At 39.3% G+C, this 17,751-nt stretch overlaps 1 protein-coding gene across 8 annotated transcripts in view; it reads right to left on the bottom strand.

The window, feature by feature from the left end:
- SATB1 (SATB homeobox 1) overlaps positions 1 to 17,751 on the bottom strand; it is a 108,757-nt gene that overhangs the window by 19,280 nt on the left and 71,726 nt on the right. For all 8 annotated transcript variants that reach the window (XM_048838544.2, XM_048838542.2, XM_048838543.2 and 5 more), the window contains one exon: positions 11,779 to 11,934. In XM_048838544.2, coding sequence (XP_048694501.1) covers positions 11,779 to 11,934 — 156 coding nt within the window. The remainder of the gene's footprint in view (positions 1 to 11,778; positions 11,935 to 17,751) is intronic.

The raw sequence follows: 17,751 nt of genomic DNA, 5'->3' as shown, positions 1-17,751 counted from the left end.
GCCCAGCAAACATTATCACTTTCACAGAAATTCCTTCTTTGTATTAATATACTTGTACAATCAAATTTCTCAGTCTCAGAAATAAAATTCTCCCTGATCACTATTTTCCCCTCAAACGGTATAGAAAACAACAAGAGTTGGACAAACGCTCAGTTAATCTAGAACTTAGTCTAGCCCATTTCCAGGCATTATTGATTAGGATCACTAACGCCTTAACTTCTTTGCAGAATCTTTAATTATATTTGCATCTGACCTCAGTGTACCATTAATACTAGCTCACGAAGGCTTTTTCTGTTTTTTACCTCTTCCTGTTACAATAATATACTGTCTGCTTATTAACCTCTTTTTTTCCACGTCTACTACATGAAGGCCAAAAATCATTGATGCATGGTGAAAAGGGAGGTAACGAAACGGAGTGATCCAGAACACAGATACTCTTTCTGAAGTGAAGTGGGAGACTGCTCCGTCTTGCTTCTCACCTCTGATATGGATGCAGCACCAACCTATCAGATTATAAAATCAGCAGTGCCTCTGACTAGGGCTGTTCTCTCTCTACTGCCCTATGCAAGTGTGTCTAGCAGAATAGTAAGCAGAATGCCAGTCAGAGGCATTTTAGGAGGAGAGCTTCTACCCTGCTGAAATGGGGGAAGATTGTGTGAGTGCCAGCTAGAACAGAGGGTGCTTGTACAAAAGGAGTGGTGTATGCACCTCGGTTGGGGTGACTATTTTACAGGCAGGCTCGTGCATAGAGGTGGCAACAGGGGAGCAGAGAGAGAGATGGAAAGAGTTGGTGGTAAGGATGTGTGTGGAAGAGAAACAGGGGACATAGTAATGTGAAGGGGTAAGGGAGGGATAAAAGGACAGACATAACCAGGGGAATTAGTCAAGGATGACAACAGGGAAACAAAACAGAAGGTGAGGATGCAGAAAAAGAGGGAGAGATTAAGAAAATCTATCCTGCCAGAAACAGCACCTCTTGTCAGACAGCAGGTGCTGCCTCGGGAAGAGCTGATTTATGCATCTGGAAGTGTAGAAGCCAAAACACTTTACCTAAATAGGAAAAAATTAAAAATAAAGCAACTGAAAAAGGAGGGGGAAAGGGTGTCACCCTCTTTTTTTGGCATTAACAGACTTCCAGATTGCATTAATTTTTCATATATTTTCTGAGAATGAGAGGAGGATCTCTGGACCTTCTGTAGAAACCTTAAACAATTCAGTTTCTTTCCTGGTTATCTCTTCTCAGCTGAATCCTTCCTTACCCTCCCCTTTACGCCGCCACCAATTGAATTCTGAATTAGATATATGGCCAGAACCTCCAATAGTTCTTTGCTGGGGCTCTTCTGATGGATCCACTGGGCCAGATTCTTCATTAGTGCAGCCATTCTACACAACCCTCCTTGGGGTATTCTAGTCATAGAGATGGTAGATCCAGCCCTATGAGGATCATTCCACAGCTAAGAGATCTTTCAGTGACATAGAGCCAGCATACAGGCTCCTTTGTCACTGTCCTTTCTTGCTATCAAGATGGGGAGCATGGCTGAAGAAAGGGGACATCGCTGAGACACCCACTGATTCCTAGCTATAGTTTCAGCACTCCTGCTGCCATGAACAGCCTATATACATTAAAGCAGTCCTCCAGCTGCTCTACCTCAGCACAGAAGGACTTGCCATGCATGCAGTGCCCTGTGTTATGTGCACCTTGGCTGGCCCTAAGATTCTGGCTCATTGTGCCTCCAAGAAGTTCTCCTCCTCCACCTACCAATTGAGCTCATTTTGAATATTTTACTATTTGTACCACAGTTCCCACACTACCAAAATAACCACTCCACCACTAAATGACTGACAAAGGATATAGGATAAATGAACCTTTAATTCATGACAAATGTTCACCTACCATAGAAGCAGTGTCTAAATGAGAACAGACTTCATGCAAGTGGTATTATGTATAATACCACTCACCTTAGGAGAGCATGCCCATACATCTACCAGTCACAGCTACCCAACGAGCCTACTCAATTCCACTCCTGTCCATTACATAATTTTTCTTGTTATAAGAATTGTTTCAACCCTTATAAATAAAAACTTCTCAAAATTACATAACAGGAACCCTAAATGGAAAAAAAAATGCCAACAAAGTGATCTAGTTATAAGTAGACAGTTTAAAACTAATCTAACCATCATGAAAATTTTAAGTCAAAAAATTGACTGGAAAATTGGGTTATTGACAAAAAAAATTCTGCAGGTAGTTTTTTATTTCCTTGAAAATATTTGAGGTTTTTTCCATTTGATACTTGATTTTTTTCCCTTTGGGCAGTTTTTGGCCAAAAAAAATTAAGTTCCCAGTTGCCAATGAACAACATTTTAATTTTTTGCATTTTGGGATAAAAATTAGAATCTTATTTTTATCAAAATTGTGTTTTCTGACCAGCTCTATTTTTAGTTCACCTCAAAATCAAAACTAGAAATTTCCTAGCACATCATTTTTAAAACAGCACGTTAGTACCTTTAAAAAAAAAAAAAAAAAGGGAGCAGAGATAAAAAAGTAAGAAAGAACGAGATGAAAAGCAGTGAAAGCATATTCTTGTTTCATTTCTTTGTGTAAGCAAGGAGGATTTCCAATAAAAGTCCTGAGCAAATGACCTTCAGTAAAACAATCTTGCACAATTAGACAATGTCTCTGTTTTCCGATATAGACTTTGATTTCACCTTCTTTACAGTGAAAACCACACCTTAAAAAAAAAAAAAAAGGGAGAGGGAAGGAAACAACAAACAACAACAAAAAAGCCTGAAATTTTAGTTACACCACATGTGGTTTTCATTTGTAAAAAATGAACAAGCTGTTTGTGGTTAAACTGTCTAATCTGCTGTTATCAATCTAGCGCTGCATTCAAGATTTACAGGATACATCAGCTTCTGTGCCACATTAGCTGTAAAAGGGAGAAGGGTGGGAGGAAAAAGGAGGAGGAGAGAGTTTATCCTGAGGAATAATATTTCCAATGCAGCCACACTCACACTACATCTGGTTGTGCTGGTAGCGGCAGTTAAATTGAAATATTTCACAGCGTGTGTCAGAAACATGCAGAATGGTAATTATGACAGATCTGATTAAGCCTGAGTGCCACTAGCTCCCTGGCCAGCTCCGGTTGTGCAGGTGTGACCTTGTGCGTGCCTGCGTGTGTAAATAAAATTAATTACAAGCGAGAGGGCGAAGGCTTCAGTGACATCACAAAGCGGAGAAACTCCCAAGGGGGAGACCTAATGGAATATTTTCCCTCAGTCTAATAATACAGTTCATATTGACTTGAGGTAATTAGTGGGATCATTAAAGCAGTTTTCCCGGCGTATTTGGCTGCCTGATCAGATTAGTGAAAATGTTCTTCAGAACAAGCCCTGTGTGGTCTGCCAAAGGAGGAGGAAATAAAAAGCAACAAAGCATATTTTAGAATGATAAGCAGTGCTGGACTTTCAGTCCTGCAAAATGCTGTACTGATCTCTGGAGTCTAGAAATCCTACTGTCTTGACCCTTTCAATTCTTCCATACAACTTGCACATGCTCCTGCTTCGTACGGGCTAATTTCCACGAACACCTTCACTATTTAAAACTGGATAAAAGGCATCTTCACTGATCGTTTTAAAATGACTAGGTTCAATAATTGGAGGGGAACCACGAAAAACAAATATAAACAGAGCTTGATAAAAAATAGATTACATTGGTTTCAAAATTGGTAATATTTTGAGGTCATAATAGGCTTAGCATAGCAAAAAAAGTTTTAAAAAAATAGGTCTTCCATTTTAACAGAACATAGAGCCCCGAACAAGAAATGGACCATTTGTTTAAAAACACTCTATTGAGCATGCTCTATCTTGCAAATGGAATATGCCAAGCTCTGTCACAGATGGCAGGCTTTGACAGTTCCCATCCGTAGCGTCGATACTCGACAGTTCAGCACAAGATCAGTGACATTCTGTCTCATTAGAGCCACGCTAATTATCACAGCTAGTTTCAGGGGAAACCATGTGTTGCAATGGTCAATTTGAAGGAGTCTGTGCATCAACAAACTGGTAATAAGGATCAGACACCTTATTATATGACAGCATGCCGCCTATGATCTGATTTACTGAATCAGAGGTAGTGAGGCAACAGTGAAGCCTGATGGGTTGTGGAACAGCGTGTACACAATGCATGTCTAAAACATGCTTCTAAAAAAGGAATTACACAAATATTATACATAAAGATTCCAAAACTGTGAAGTCATAATAATTAAGACTTTTTTCCTTTATCATGAAACCCTACTGAGATGGTTAAAATACCGTCAATTGACCCGATTGTCTGTAGTCAAATAAAATCAATTACTAAAAATGAGAACAGTAAAATTATGGACTATGCTAAACTATATTTCATCTGATACTTTGTTTTTTTCAATTGCAATAATGATGAACATTTCAGTGTCAGGAAACACTGCTCAATTTTTGGATAGGACTTTAGATCCTGCAAAATGTTGTCCACACATGACAATTTCTCTGTATACATCCACAGACCTAAATTCTAATTTTCAGACAAGGATTCCCTCCCCCCAGTACAGAGTCATTCAACTAGCCATTGTGCTTTGCTGCTGTTATTTTCATGCCAGTCTGAAAAAGGCTAATGGAGGGTTTTATCCTGTCAGGTGTGGCATGCCCTCAACTCCCACAGATCTCTATGGATCTATTGCAGGACCTGGCTATGAAGGTGTTAAAGATTAACTCAGGAATAATGTATGACAGGTGTGCAACCCATTCCTCTAGAGAAGCTCTTCTTAGATCTTGTACCTAATGTTTTCTGAAACGGGTGTAGATACTTAAAATTGGTTCAGGCTAATGTATTTGGATATGCGGTGGGATAGCTATTTTATAACACTATTTAAAATGCTTATTGCCTCATCCACACTGGACAGAGTCTTTTCATCTTCTTTATTTGTTGAAGGTATTGAGTGGTCCTAAAGAGCTATGGGGTGGTTAATCTAGTCCTTGTACATCATATTGAAATGCTTTCCATTCTCACATTATACATTTTCTTTGACATGAAAAAAATCAGTGTTGTTTGGTTCATTTTATTTATAAAGCTTTTCTAGGGCAACCAGCACCGCAGTATCAGAGCACCTCAAACATTAAGGAGTTTATCCTCACAATATCCCTGTGCTGCGAGGACTATTATTATCCCCATTTTACAGATGGGAATCGAAGCACTGAAACATCAAATGACTTGCCCAAGGTCACAAAAACATCCTGTGCTACAGCCAGGAACAGAACCAAAAACCCAGTTTAAAAGACAGTCAAGTTATTGCCCCATTTTGCTATTGCCTGCAGTCTCTCCAGAATGTTTTTTTTTAAAGACCAGTCATTTCATGAAGTGCTTACTCTTACTTCTAAGAGGAAAGGTAGTGAAAGTTAGAGAATATGGGCAGAGGTAAAGTCCTGGGGACGTTTAGTACTATCTTTTGCTTCTGCTGTCAAACATAGAAATTTCACTCTCCATGACTCCATTTAGAAAGAACCCTACGACTTGCAATGTGATATTTTGTGAAAAACAAATTGGCATTATCTGCCAAGTTTCACAGTTTCACTGAATGACACACGGTGTTATAGAGCAATTCTTCATCCCAGACAGAAGCCAATCACTCTTTCCCAGTTTGCACTTTTCCCCCTCCATTCCTGTTGACACCTGATCCTGTCCTGACTCCTGCAGCTCATGGCAAGACTACAACTGTCAGAGAAACCACACTGGGGCAGTCCAAAAAAGGAGACATGTTATATGAGGTGTTTATACTGCTAATATTTTCTACCTATAGAAGCAAAGATTTGAATGGAAACTTGAAATGAAGAAAGATGTAACAGTACATTTTATTTTTATCTAGTGTCTTTTATATGCAGTATCCCTACACACATCATCGAGAATCCATTGTAAGCTTAAGAAAAAAAGTTCTTAAGCCAAGATTTAAAAACAGGAAATGGCAGTCACTCTGAAGGAGACAAAGAAGAGAATAAATTCCAGATAGATGGGATATGATAATTAAAAGATCAAATCCCACTCTGGAGACTCATTGTCTGCCCAAATCAGAGACCAAGGTTTAGCTGGGCAGAATGTGAATGGTGAAGGGATGGTGTCTTTTAATATATACTCAAAGAGCCCCCTCCTCCCCTTGGTCCCATACTATAACAGGGATGTCTCCGGATAATAAAAGGTTACCTTCCTATTAGAAAGTATTTGTGTGGGGAAAAGAACAGATCAAACATACAGCATTTATAAAACTGCTGGTTAAAAAGATAAAAGTGAGATAACAAACATCAATGTTTCACTATAAATCACTAGGTTTACAACAACATTAAAATTTCCAGTAAAAGCAAGGTTTTATATATACCTGAACTCTAATGGCCTATTCTGAAAATATTTGTGTCAGGAAAAGCATGGTATTTCCATGCCAAAAGCAATTTTAGTGCCATTGTTTAGCATTCCCTTCCCAAATTAACTCTTTCCAAATCCATGTGACAAAACCTAAAATTCAGTGTCTATTTCTATTTTTACCCTATACCATGTTCTTTGTTATGCATAGGTTAAAAACTGAGGGAGCTCTGAGTTGTCAAACGGAAGAAGTTGGACACTTCTGAAGAAATGCCACAGCACAAAATCACATTAGCAGGCAAGAATAGAATTTATAGTGTGTCCTTAACCACTGATTCACCTCAACGCTTATGCATGCAAACCGATCAATTTCAAAGGGGCTAACTGCCTAACCAACTGGAATGACAAACATAGACGGACAGGAAATTAGGCAACACAGTATAACATACTGCAAAAGAAATTGGTCAAAATGATATCTGACTATATCTGATTTTCAGAAGTACATACAGTACTCTTACTTCCATTCCAAAATTAAATCTCTGAAATTAGAGCTCAACTCCCACCAATTTCAAGAGCAAGGTATTATTATTCAGTGGGAGCTTCTCAAAAGGAATGCCCAGAACCCTGCAGGATTGAGCCCACAGAACATTATCTCCCCCTTTATATTTATTCTTCCAGTAGTAAGGCATCAGATTTAGGAAGAACTAGGCAGACTAACAGCATTAAATTATGATATATTAGGCATTTACAGTAACTGAAAGCAATACTCAAAATAAAGTACTCATGTTACTCAGGTTTTCATAGTGTGTTTCCTGAATGCAAAAACCCCCTCTGAAAGTGAACTGATTTTCACCAGACTGTTTTCCTCCCCATTTGACTTCAACATGTGCAGGTTACACCTTTTTAGGCAAGCCCATGTAACACCTCAAAATACAACAAACATCATGGAGGGTTATTAATGTCTCTTTGCTGGACATACAGCTTAAGTCTCAGAGTTCTCGAGGGGGTCTGTGTGGAATAAAATTAGATTTCAACATCTGCCACCATAAGAAAAAAATTCATCTCTGGCTCCCATATGAAAACATTGTAACCAACGAACAGTTACTGAACCATGTTACCTTAATGATTATTACCCAAATCAACATTTTTTGAAACAATGAAATTAAAATTGTGCTTTCATAATTATTTGAATCAGATTATCATATTACAATTTTAATAAAATCTCAAAATGATTAAATCGGAAAAGTACTGTGTAGAGTGAAAATATATATGCAGAGGTTTCTTTTGTGTTTTGTTCTGACCTATTTTGGAGCTGGTCTGTTTAAATTTTAGCAAACAACGTGGTTAACCTCGCAAAAAGAACACAAATAGGCATATATCGTGTGTTCAAAATGTTTCTTATATTTGCATAGTGTTTTCTAAAGCTCTGCTTTTAGATCAGATATTATTGGGTAGTCTACTTAAAGTTTATTAGCCAGTCCAAACAATATAAAAAATTAACAGTTTTTGACTTTGAAATGATATGCTTTTTTCAGTTGGTTACAATTCAAAGAAATACAGGAAAGTTGCTATGACAGTTACAAAATTCTAAACCATTTAGATCCTCAGTATAAATGCACTGAATTTTTTTTTAAAATAGTGTACATTTTTAATCTAATATTCACTGTTTAGATAATGCATTGATGGGTGCTAGAGAAAATTCTAAGATAAATAGAAGATATTGAAGTAAAACCTCAAAAATAAGAAAAAAAGACAGACAACCCTCTCTACCTCCCTCCCAAATGTCTGATCATTTAATCTTACAAGCCAGATCGACCCATTTCTTCCAGGAGGCTTACGGACAGTCAAAAAAAAAAATCATCACCAAAATATCACTGTTAAGAAATGAATATCACTCCCCTAAGCAACAGCAATATCACTATTATCACTCTAATCTCTCCCCCTCTCCCTTACTTTCTTGCCTTAGTTTGTATTGTAAATTCTGCTGAACTGGGATTCAGTCTTCATCTGTTTTGTAAACTGGCAGGCCCATGTATGGTCCTATATTTCCAGATTCCCTAATACAATACACTAGATATTCAGTTTTTACTTTAACCCTGCCTAAATATAGACTTCCTTAGTTTCTCTTTTAATAGGCACTTTGTTCTCCTGTGCTCTATTCAGCAGAAATATATCTGCAGTCTTCTAGGCCATGCAAGCCCCACAGCCTTGTGGATACCTGCTACTCAACAACCTAAGCTCATGAGGAGAAAAATTAGCTTGTTGCAAAAGGTCTCTCCACTAAAGATTTGTCTTTACCTTTTTGTGGAACTGCTTGGAGAAGGAGAGGTCATGTAAATGAGATCCTCACCCCGTGTACTGAGCGTCCCTATCTTATACAGTGAAGTTACTCCAGCTTGTGTACAGCATCAAGAGGTCAGAGAAAAGAACAAGTTCTGACCTTTGGCCATTTATCATCCCCCAACTAAACAAATATGTAATTTGCAAGAAGGATGGGAGAAGGAAAGAGTGTTCCTGCCCAATCCAGTCCACTGGAGAGTGATGGTTAAGTGGTATCCTGCCCTAGCTCTAAAGAAAAGAATGGAACCCAATATTCTTGGTGATGCTGGAGCAATGGAGCTCCAGTCACTTTTTGCTTACCGCTGAGGGAGGATTTCAGTCTCAATAAATCCCTCTCCTTTGCGTAGTGGTCAAGCTTCATAATACAACTATAAGCTTAAAAGCTGCAGGCTTAATACACATAACTCCATTAAAATGTGTTAACAGGATGACTAACAGTCAACCACCTATGGAAGACCCACCTTTCAAGCTTCCTCAGTGCATCTCTGGATATTATTGCCATGATCCAATGTTTTACCATATTGGCAGTCCAGCTAGATAGAGCCTGTGACTCTGTCGCTGGAAGGGAATTATCTTGAGAGGCTGTTTTATATCTAAATTAACTTTATGCAGTCTGAAACAGGTGGGAAGTAACCTCCACAGTGGAAGGGGAAGAAGGTCAGGGCCACTATCTCTGGTATATTTTGTACAAGTCAATTTTAAAGTAATGCAAATAAAAATAATACTGACTTTTTTGGTATCTACTGTTATTTCCTCTGGCCATCTGTGCATTTTTAAAAGCAAACATTGGAAGGGCTATCCTTCCTGAGTAGTTTGGAATATACAGATTTAAGCAAAAATACATGTAAATGTGAAAAGGTAAAAAAACCAAAAAAAAAAAAACAAACAAAAACCACACGGACTTGTATAGGAGAATCACACCATAATTCTGCTTAAAATGCCAAAGAAGGCAGAGAGGTGAACAAAATGGACATTTCTCTTTAACACATAGTTTTGACATGTAAATAAAGACATCTGAAGAAGCACACAGGTTTGAAGCTGCTGTAACATTCTATCATAATTAGAAACGTTTCAAGAGCCCTGTAATTTCCAATAAAAAATTACAGTTATTTCCGATATACCAGCCATGATTCATGACAGAATTTTACATTCCATGGGAGATTATAGTGGCCTGATGTATGACATACTGAGTACAGTGCTAACATAAACAATTCAATTTAATGTTTAAACAGCACTTGGTGTTTAGAATCCCTCAATAAAAGAAATATTGTAGAAATTATCACTTTGACAGTGATTTGAAGGGTAGGCAGGCATCTATATCTATATATTTTTTTTTTTTTTACAGTCCACAGCTTGAGTTTAATCATTTTGATATAACATTTCCAAAATATCCCTTGAAGTAATTCTTTACAACATATAACTTAGAAAAGAACATCCATTCTCTACAATGAAATGGAACAAGTCCAAAAGGCAAATATTTCCAAAGTCAAAGTTTAAAAATTCTGAAAGAAAAAAACACTGAAGGTCCACATAAACATTCATAAACCTGATCACATTTTATCAGCAGCTTAATGGGCACTGAAAGACAGCAACTTTCTCTCAGAACCAGTTTTGGGCAGCTAAGAGAATACTTAATAATTTAGCAGACTTAAATACATTGGCAACCAGTGGTGCCTCTATTTCTTCTGTCAATGTTTTTTCTAGTGTTGGTGTTAATACGGTCTTCTTTCCCATTTTACGTCTGACCGCCCTGAACTCTACTTGAGACTTGAGCACATTCTCACTTGAGTCTTGCTTTTGAGCACACTAATGAGCTTTCTTAAGACAAGTTACTTAGAATCATCATGCAGCAATCGTCTGAGACAAACATACTGACAAGAGTATCTTATTCGCTGGTCTTCCTTCCGTTGCATAAAAGTAACAGTTCTCTTGCACTAAACTTGATATTTTATTCAATTTTTAAGAACTTGTTATAAAAACACCTAATAGCAGAGGGTTAAAATTGAACACACATTTTTGTGTGTGTAAGTACTGTGTTTCATGAAGGTTATAATTTATGTCTATCCAGGATTAATTTACATGGCTAGATATGTTACCCTTATTTCTTTTAAATTTGTAAATAATATTTCATAAAATAATTTGCCTTTTAGTTTGGAATTGTGGACTTCTGAAGCTCTAGGGTGACCATATGTCCCATTTTGGGTCGGGACAGTCTCTTTTTTAAGCCTTGTCCCGGCCATCCCGACTTTTTTTCTGCAAAAGTTGGCAAGAGCAAACTGGACAAATGCCCACTTTTGTCAAAAAAGGTGGGGTGTGGAAGAACATGAGGGGGAGGGCGCAAGTGGAGATGCCAGCCCCGTGCAGGGGGGCAGGCAGGGCTCAGGGGAGCAGCGACGCCAGCCCCGGATGGGGAAGGGAGGCCAGGCTCAGGTCAGTGGTGCGGGTCAGCCCTATGCAGAGAGAGGGGCTCAGGCAAGCAGCTCGGGCCAGCCACATTCGGTGTCCCGTTTTCTCTTTGGGAAATATGGTCACCCTATTGTTTTGCTATTTTTGCATAACAAGCAAAACGTATCTACATCCATACAGCTCCATTGTGTCCCTATTTCCTCAAAGCTCACTTCTGACACTTCTCTAGCTGATCCAATAGCTGCACTAACCACCCCCACAAAATCAAAACATCAACCTCTCTAGTTAAAACACCTGTTATTGCCAAAACTAGTCACCTGATCAACACTGCAGCAGTATAGCGCATAGAGCATTTACTCATTCACAGTCACCATGAATTTAAGAAGTTGACAATTTTGGCCCTCCAGGATCTAACCTTTGGGCAGACAACAAACCTATCTTATTGTTAGGGACAACGTCTTCGTCTTCTTTTTTCAATTCTGGCAAACAAAAGGTATCCTTTAGTTACCTTAGGACTCGGCAATAAATGTAAGTAGCTGTACTACTACATGTTGCTAACCCAACAAATAATTTAATTCATATAGAAAACCAATCACAAAGACTGTAAAAATCATATATAAAATGTAAGTTGTTGATAACTGGTGAGTCCCTACCTGGCTTTTGGTTGCTGCAACCTTTGCAAATAGTGCTTGAGACACTTTAGCTCTCTTCATTTCCTGCTGAATCTCATCATATATGGAAGCATTAATGTTCATGGTATTATTTTCTGGTTTTCCATTCCTCTCCGTTGCAACAGTAGCTGTTTTTACCTAGAAAATATTTTATGAGATTGTCATTTTTCATTATGAATGAGTGACTTTTCTCCTCAAGTAGTGTCTCTCTCCCTTGTATGCTTTTACTCAGTCCTACTCAGATTTCCTTTCATGATTCTCTTTCTTTTCAACCTTTCAGTATTTTAACATTATGAATTATCCATGGTTCAGGAAAATGGGCATTAAGAAAATCCTGCACACTGGTACAGGTGAACGTACCCAAAATAAAATGGTCAGTCAGCTGACCATTATAAATTACATCAAACAAGTTAGGTGGAAACAGCCTCACAGAGACTTTTAAATCCTGAAATGAGTCTTTCCCCCACCCCCAAACAATTAAAGTAAAAATTATAACTGCAGTGTAAAAGGATCACCAATGAAATCAAAATGCAGACAGATGTATCTTGATTGGTGACCAGTACAGTCAGTTGCATCATACAAATGTAATACAGTTGTCACTTTAGATTTAATCTTTTTATGTTTTTTCTTATGTTTATTTTTGTATCTTCTATGAAAAATCAGTTTACAACGCTGCACATTGAAATTCTCTACTCATCCATGAAATGGGAATAGGGAGGGCCTTCTCTAACTACCATAATGGCTAGTTAGTTGTACTTTACTTATGTACACCTAAACTGTTTTTCACACCACACCACACCCCATCAAGGATACAGCACAGTGTGCACCACCCCTCCGCAGAACAGGCAATGGCATTTCTCACCTGCAGATGTTCGGAGAAATGTGGGGGAAATCTGGCCTCGCTACCTCAGGACAGCATAGTTCCCTGAAGAGGTATGATGGTAATGCTTTTCTCCCCGTTGGCAGCCATAGCATAATGGGGTCACGGGCATTCAACTGAGGCCCTGAACCTGCCAGGTGATACATGCAGGCAAGGTGGACCTTTAGACCCCATAAAATCCCACTGAGGGTCAACGTAGCCACAAGGGGTCTGCTCAGATGAATCAACTTGCAGGGTCAGGACCAGAGTCTATATTATCTTGGGCTTTAAATTCCCCAAGGATGTGAAGGGAGATGATGATAGCATGATGAATAACTATAGCTCTAACCCCACTTTGCATGAGCTCTAAACTGCAGAGCCCCAAAAGGATGAGTCAAAGGGTTGGGGTAAGAGGGGGAATGCAATTTAGGTAACCCCCTTGCCCTCTGAACAAAAAAAGGACCAATTTTGTGGGTAATCCATACTATACACCTTCCAGAATAGTCTGAGTATGTTCAAATATGGTCCATAAATTAAGAGTGCACATCAGCGCCGAGGATATGCCTATGAGGCTTCTCAGCAGCAGTGCAGGTATGCGCACATTAGTTGCAACAAGAGATGCCATTGCTAAACATCATGAGCCTTCATAACAGAAAAGCATGAATGTGGTTGTATTTGCCTTCTACTGTGAGGCATGAGTGCCTCCCAGTATGAACAGTGTCTGATATTAGTATGGATGCACAACTGAAAAAAAAATGCTAAAAATGCAACTACCCCCCAGCTCTTTACAGTATATTGTGCACATTTTTATCACTAGAATTTAACTTGCACCTACAGGGTGACAGACTGAGATGCTAAGTGAGACACCAAGCTTGTGCTGACCTCACGTACAGTGATCATTTTCACCTATTGACTTTAAAGCAACTGCTGATCAGGCTGTGCTAATAACTGCTAAGAAAAACACTTGAGATGCCTGGCAATGGGCAGCATAAGCAGTAGCATTAACATTTATGCCTCATACTGCAGCATGAGAAAACCCATACCTTGTTCTCCCTGGGAGACATTCCCACTGAACTCGAACTGGGCAGAAAGAGTATAGGTATGTTCTGAGTAGCATGCAGCAAAGTTATGTGCGCACTATGGACTCTCTAACCTTTATAATTTTGAAATGTACTGAAAGGTTATCTACAACTGTGATCATGTTAAATGCATTATTGTAAGCAGCTGTCAAACTCATGCAAAAATCAGACTGAACTTTGAGACGAGAAAGCTAAAAGTGGACGGCTTTGTAGTCTAAGCATCTACACTGAAATACTGGGATTCCCTGGGACCATCAGTTCAAATCTTATCAAGGTTGTCATCATACTTCTGAGGCATGCAAAAATTCATGGGAGCAGTTGTGGAACAAAATAAAGAAGTCCTGTCTACTCTGCACGGTCATTAATGCTTCCATGACAGGTTTTTGTATGAGGACCAATTTGCCTCTGTGGCCTTGATCACAATTTCCACTGTTCTGCAGCGTGCTGGCTGGCTGCCACTCTAAAGGTGGCTACATAGTGCATTGGTGCTTTAGGATATTACCGCAGACACTACTCAATCAGTGCAGCGTACTGAAAGAACCCTCAGCAAAATCTGAGGGAAATATAGGATGTAGAGGGATACATGAATTAGTAAGGGTAAATGCTTAATACTACAGTGACAGGAGCTACTGAAAACCCTAATGCTAACAGATAGACTGTGCCTATCTTTATGTTGGTGCAGCACAATACTGACTATGGGCCTGATCCAAAGCCCACTGAAGTCCACGGAAAGACTTCTGTTGACTCCAGTGGACTTTATTCTCTATTATTCAGCACTTGATCCACTGACAGCTAAGTAAAATATTATATGAGCCCAAATTAATGTTCGGAGAAAGCAAACACGACACTTCTGGGTATAAAATGATCGATCTTTGGGGCTGGAGGGAAATTTTATCCCCCAACAACCCTCACCCCTCCAAACTTGGATAATGAGTCAAGTGCAAAAAATGTTCCCCTGGCTCCTTAACAATTTCTCTTGAAACATCAGATGTAGACTATGGCTGGATTAGATGGACCACTGGTTTGTCGAATACTAAGTAACACTGCCAATTAACCTTTTGGAAGATATTCATTTAGAAAAATTATTTCATAATGTATATAGCAACCTTCTAGTCTAATCTTGAAGTGTGACATTCTATAAATCTATTCAGAAGAGAAAGGTTTCATTAGATTCAGCTCTTTTTTGAGATAAGCTTTTGTGCTGGAGTTGGACCTGAACTCAAGGCACAAACATTTTCATTCTGGGGGGGAAAATGTGATGTGTTGGGGAAGGGAAAGAGCATCTCCTTTGGAATAAGCTTTTATAAATTAACCACAACTTCCACTTAAAAAAAAAAATCAAGATCAATTTAATGTCGCTAAATATCAGCTAATCATTTTAAAATGGTAACCAAGTTATGCTTACACTTGAGGGTGAAAAATATTTTACCACAATGTTTAATATCACAAGACTATTCTCCTTCTCCCCCCACATTAGTCATTTCAAAAATATTTGGAAAAAAACTTCATCCTTCCCAACTAGTCTGCCCAGATAGATATCTCATCACATGAGATTGATTACAGTCATGAGAAGTTCTGGAATCATTCACTTTTCCCAAACAAAGCACAAGGTGTTGATGGAGTAACCACTCTGAACAGGTTTTCACAAATTATGAAGTCTTCCCCCCCCTCCCCCTCTTAGGCAAAAATCGAAACAAAAATCTTTTATGACACATTCTCATAAGTACTGTTTTAGCTTAGGGAGAAAACCCTTCTTTAATCCTGGTTTAGCTTTTAATATTACATCGTACATTAAAATTCATGAAGTAGTTCATTCCAGGCAAAACAAACTACTTTTCAGGTCTGCTCTGGAAATAGCACAGGAGGTATAATAAATGCAGTTGCTTTCAGAACTGCTTTTATCAGGACAAGGTTTACTACATCATTATTATAGTGGCGCCTGGAAGCAGAGCCCTAGTTAAGTGTCAGTGTTCCCATTAATTCTCTTCCATGGTGGTTTTCGTAGGGGTAGAGGGTTTCCTTTAATATTTTGTTCATTTTGATTTTAAGAAAAATGAAACTTGGCACAAAGATTATCAATGTAAATCAGATCATTTTTATTTAAAGATGGGCCAAAAAGTGTAAGTTTCACCAGTCGTTAAATGTGGCCTGATGTTTTTCTGGCATGCTTAGCACCCACAGGATGCACTGAAGTTAATGGAAGTAGAAAGTATCCCGTGCCTCCTGAAATGCAGGTCCAGCTTTCTCTAAACCAGAAAACCTGAGTCCTGTTCAGCCTTTCAAGTTTAAAGAGTGGGCTCAGAGAGACAAGGTGGGTGAGGTAATATCTTTTATTGGACCACCTTCTGCTGGTGGAAGAGACAAGCTTTAGAGCCTCACAGAGCTCTTCTTCAGGTCTGGAGAAGGAAACCAGAGTGTTCAAGGTAAGTATGAAGTGGGACAGATTAAGTGTAAAACAACAGATGGCTAGTAGGTAGCAGGGGGTGTCACAAGTTGCTGTAATGGACCATAAACCCAGTGTCCCTGTTAAGTCCATGGTTTTTAGTGTGTAGTAGAGTTGTGAATTTAAGTTCTTCGGCTGGTCTTTTGAAGGCCCTGCAGGTTTTCCTTAAGGACAAGTTCTGTGAGAGGTCAGAGATTGACTGATCACTTCGTGAAAAGTGTTGGTTAACCTGTCAGAGCGTTTTAGTCTTTTTTGTGCGAGTTCATTAAAGAGCATAGTGATTGTCTGGTTTCACCCCACAGGGCTTGTCTTCACTGGCAATTAACAGCGCTGCAACTTTCTCGCTCAGCGGGTGACAAAACACCCCCCTGAGCGCAGCAAGTTGCAGCGCTGTAAAGTGCTCGTGTAAACAATGCCTCAGCGCTGGGAGCTACGCCCCTCATGGAGGTAGTCTTTTTAAAGTGTTGTGAGAGCTCTCTTCCAGCGCTGTGCCGCAGCCACACAAGGCACGTTAAAGTGCTGTCGCGGTTGCCAGTGTAGACTAGTCCATAGTGGTTATTGGGGCATTTGATGCAAGCCTGGGAACTTAAATTCACAACTCGGTTGGACACTAAACACCATGGATTTAACAGAGACACTGGTTTTATGAAAAGGAGTACTTGTGGCACCTTAGAGACTAACCAATTTATTTGAGCATGAGCTTTCGTGAGCTACAGCTCACTTCATCTCATGCTCAAATAAATTGGTTAGTCTCTAAGGTGCCACAAGTACTCCTTTTCTTTTTGCGAATACAGACTAACACGGCTGTTCCTCTGAAAACTGGTTTTATGGCCCATTGCAACAACTTGTAACACACCCTTCTGCCTACTAACTCTCCATTCTCTTACCACTGCAGAGGTGTTAACTGCCCACTTCTTTTTAAATTGTCTCCTACAATGTGTGAACCCCTTATGCTTAATCTGTCCCATCTTGTATTTAGTTTGAACACAGTTTTCCTTCTCCAGACATGAAGAGCTCTGTGAATCTGGAAAGCTTGCCTCTTTCAACAAGAGAAGTTGTTCCATTAAAAAAAAATTACCTCATCAACTGTCTCTCTCTCATATCCTGAGACCAAAACAGCTACAACAATATTACAAACAAGAGTGGCCTTAGATTTTTGGTGCTCAAATTGAGACAGCTTGTGACCTGATTTTCACAAGTATGAAGGAATCGTAACTTCAGCTGAAATCCATAGGAGCTGGGAGTGCTCATCACATTCGGGGGGGGGGGGGGGGGGGGGAAGAGGGGGTGAATTAAATACAAAGGTTTCTCAAGTTAAGCACCCAAAACATTGAGTCACATAAAATCTGTGGGCGCGTTTGAAAATGCTGGCCTTGTAGATTATACTTTGTCCTTGATCTGTACACCCTCAGTTTCACATATGCTGATGGGAGGGCAGTGTCTGACCAAAAAGGATCCCACCTGATTGACTGGAGGTTTTTCAGGCTCCCTTCTGCAATAGAGATTATTCAGTTTTGAGAGAGAAGTACCCACTCCCTAATGACTGCAGAGTGGCTCAAACAAACATTCTGCAA

This window comes from Caretta caretta, chromosome 2, assembly GCF_965140235.1.
Source record: "Caretta caretta isolate rCarCar2 chromosome 2, rCarCar1.hap1, whole genome shotgun sequence".
Lineage (NCBI taxonomy): Eukaryota > Metazoa > Chordata > Testudines > Cheloniidae > Caretta > Caretta caretta.
Note: the sequence above shows the minus strand (reverse complement) of the source record. Positions and strands in the feature narration are given on the sequence as shown.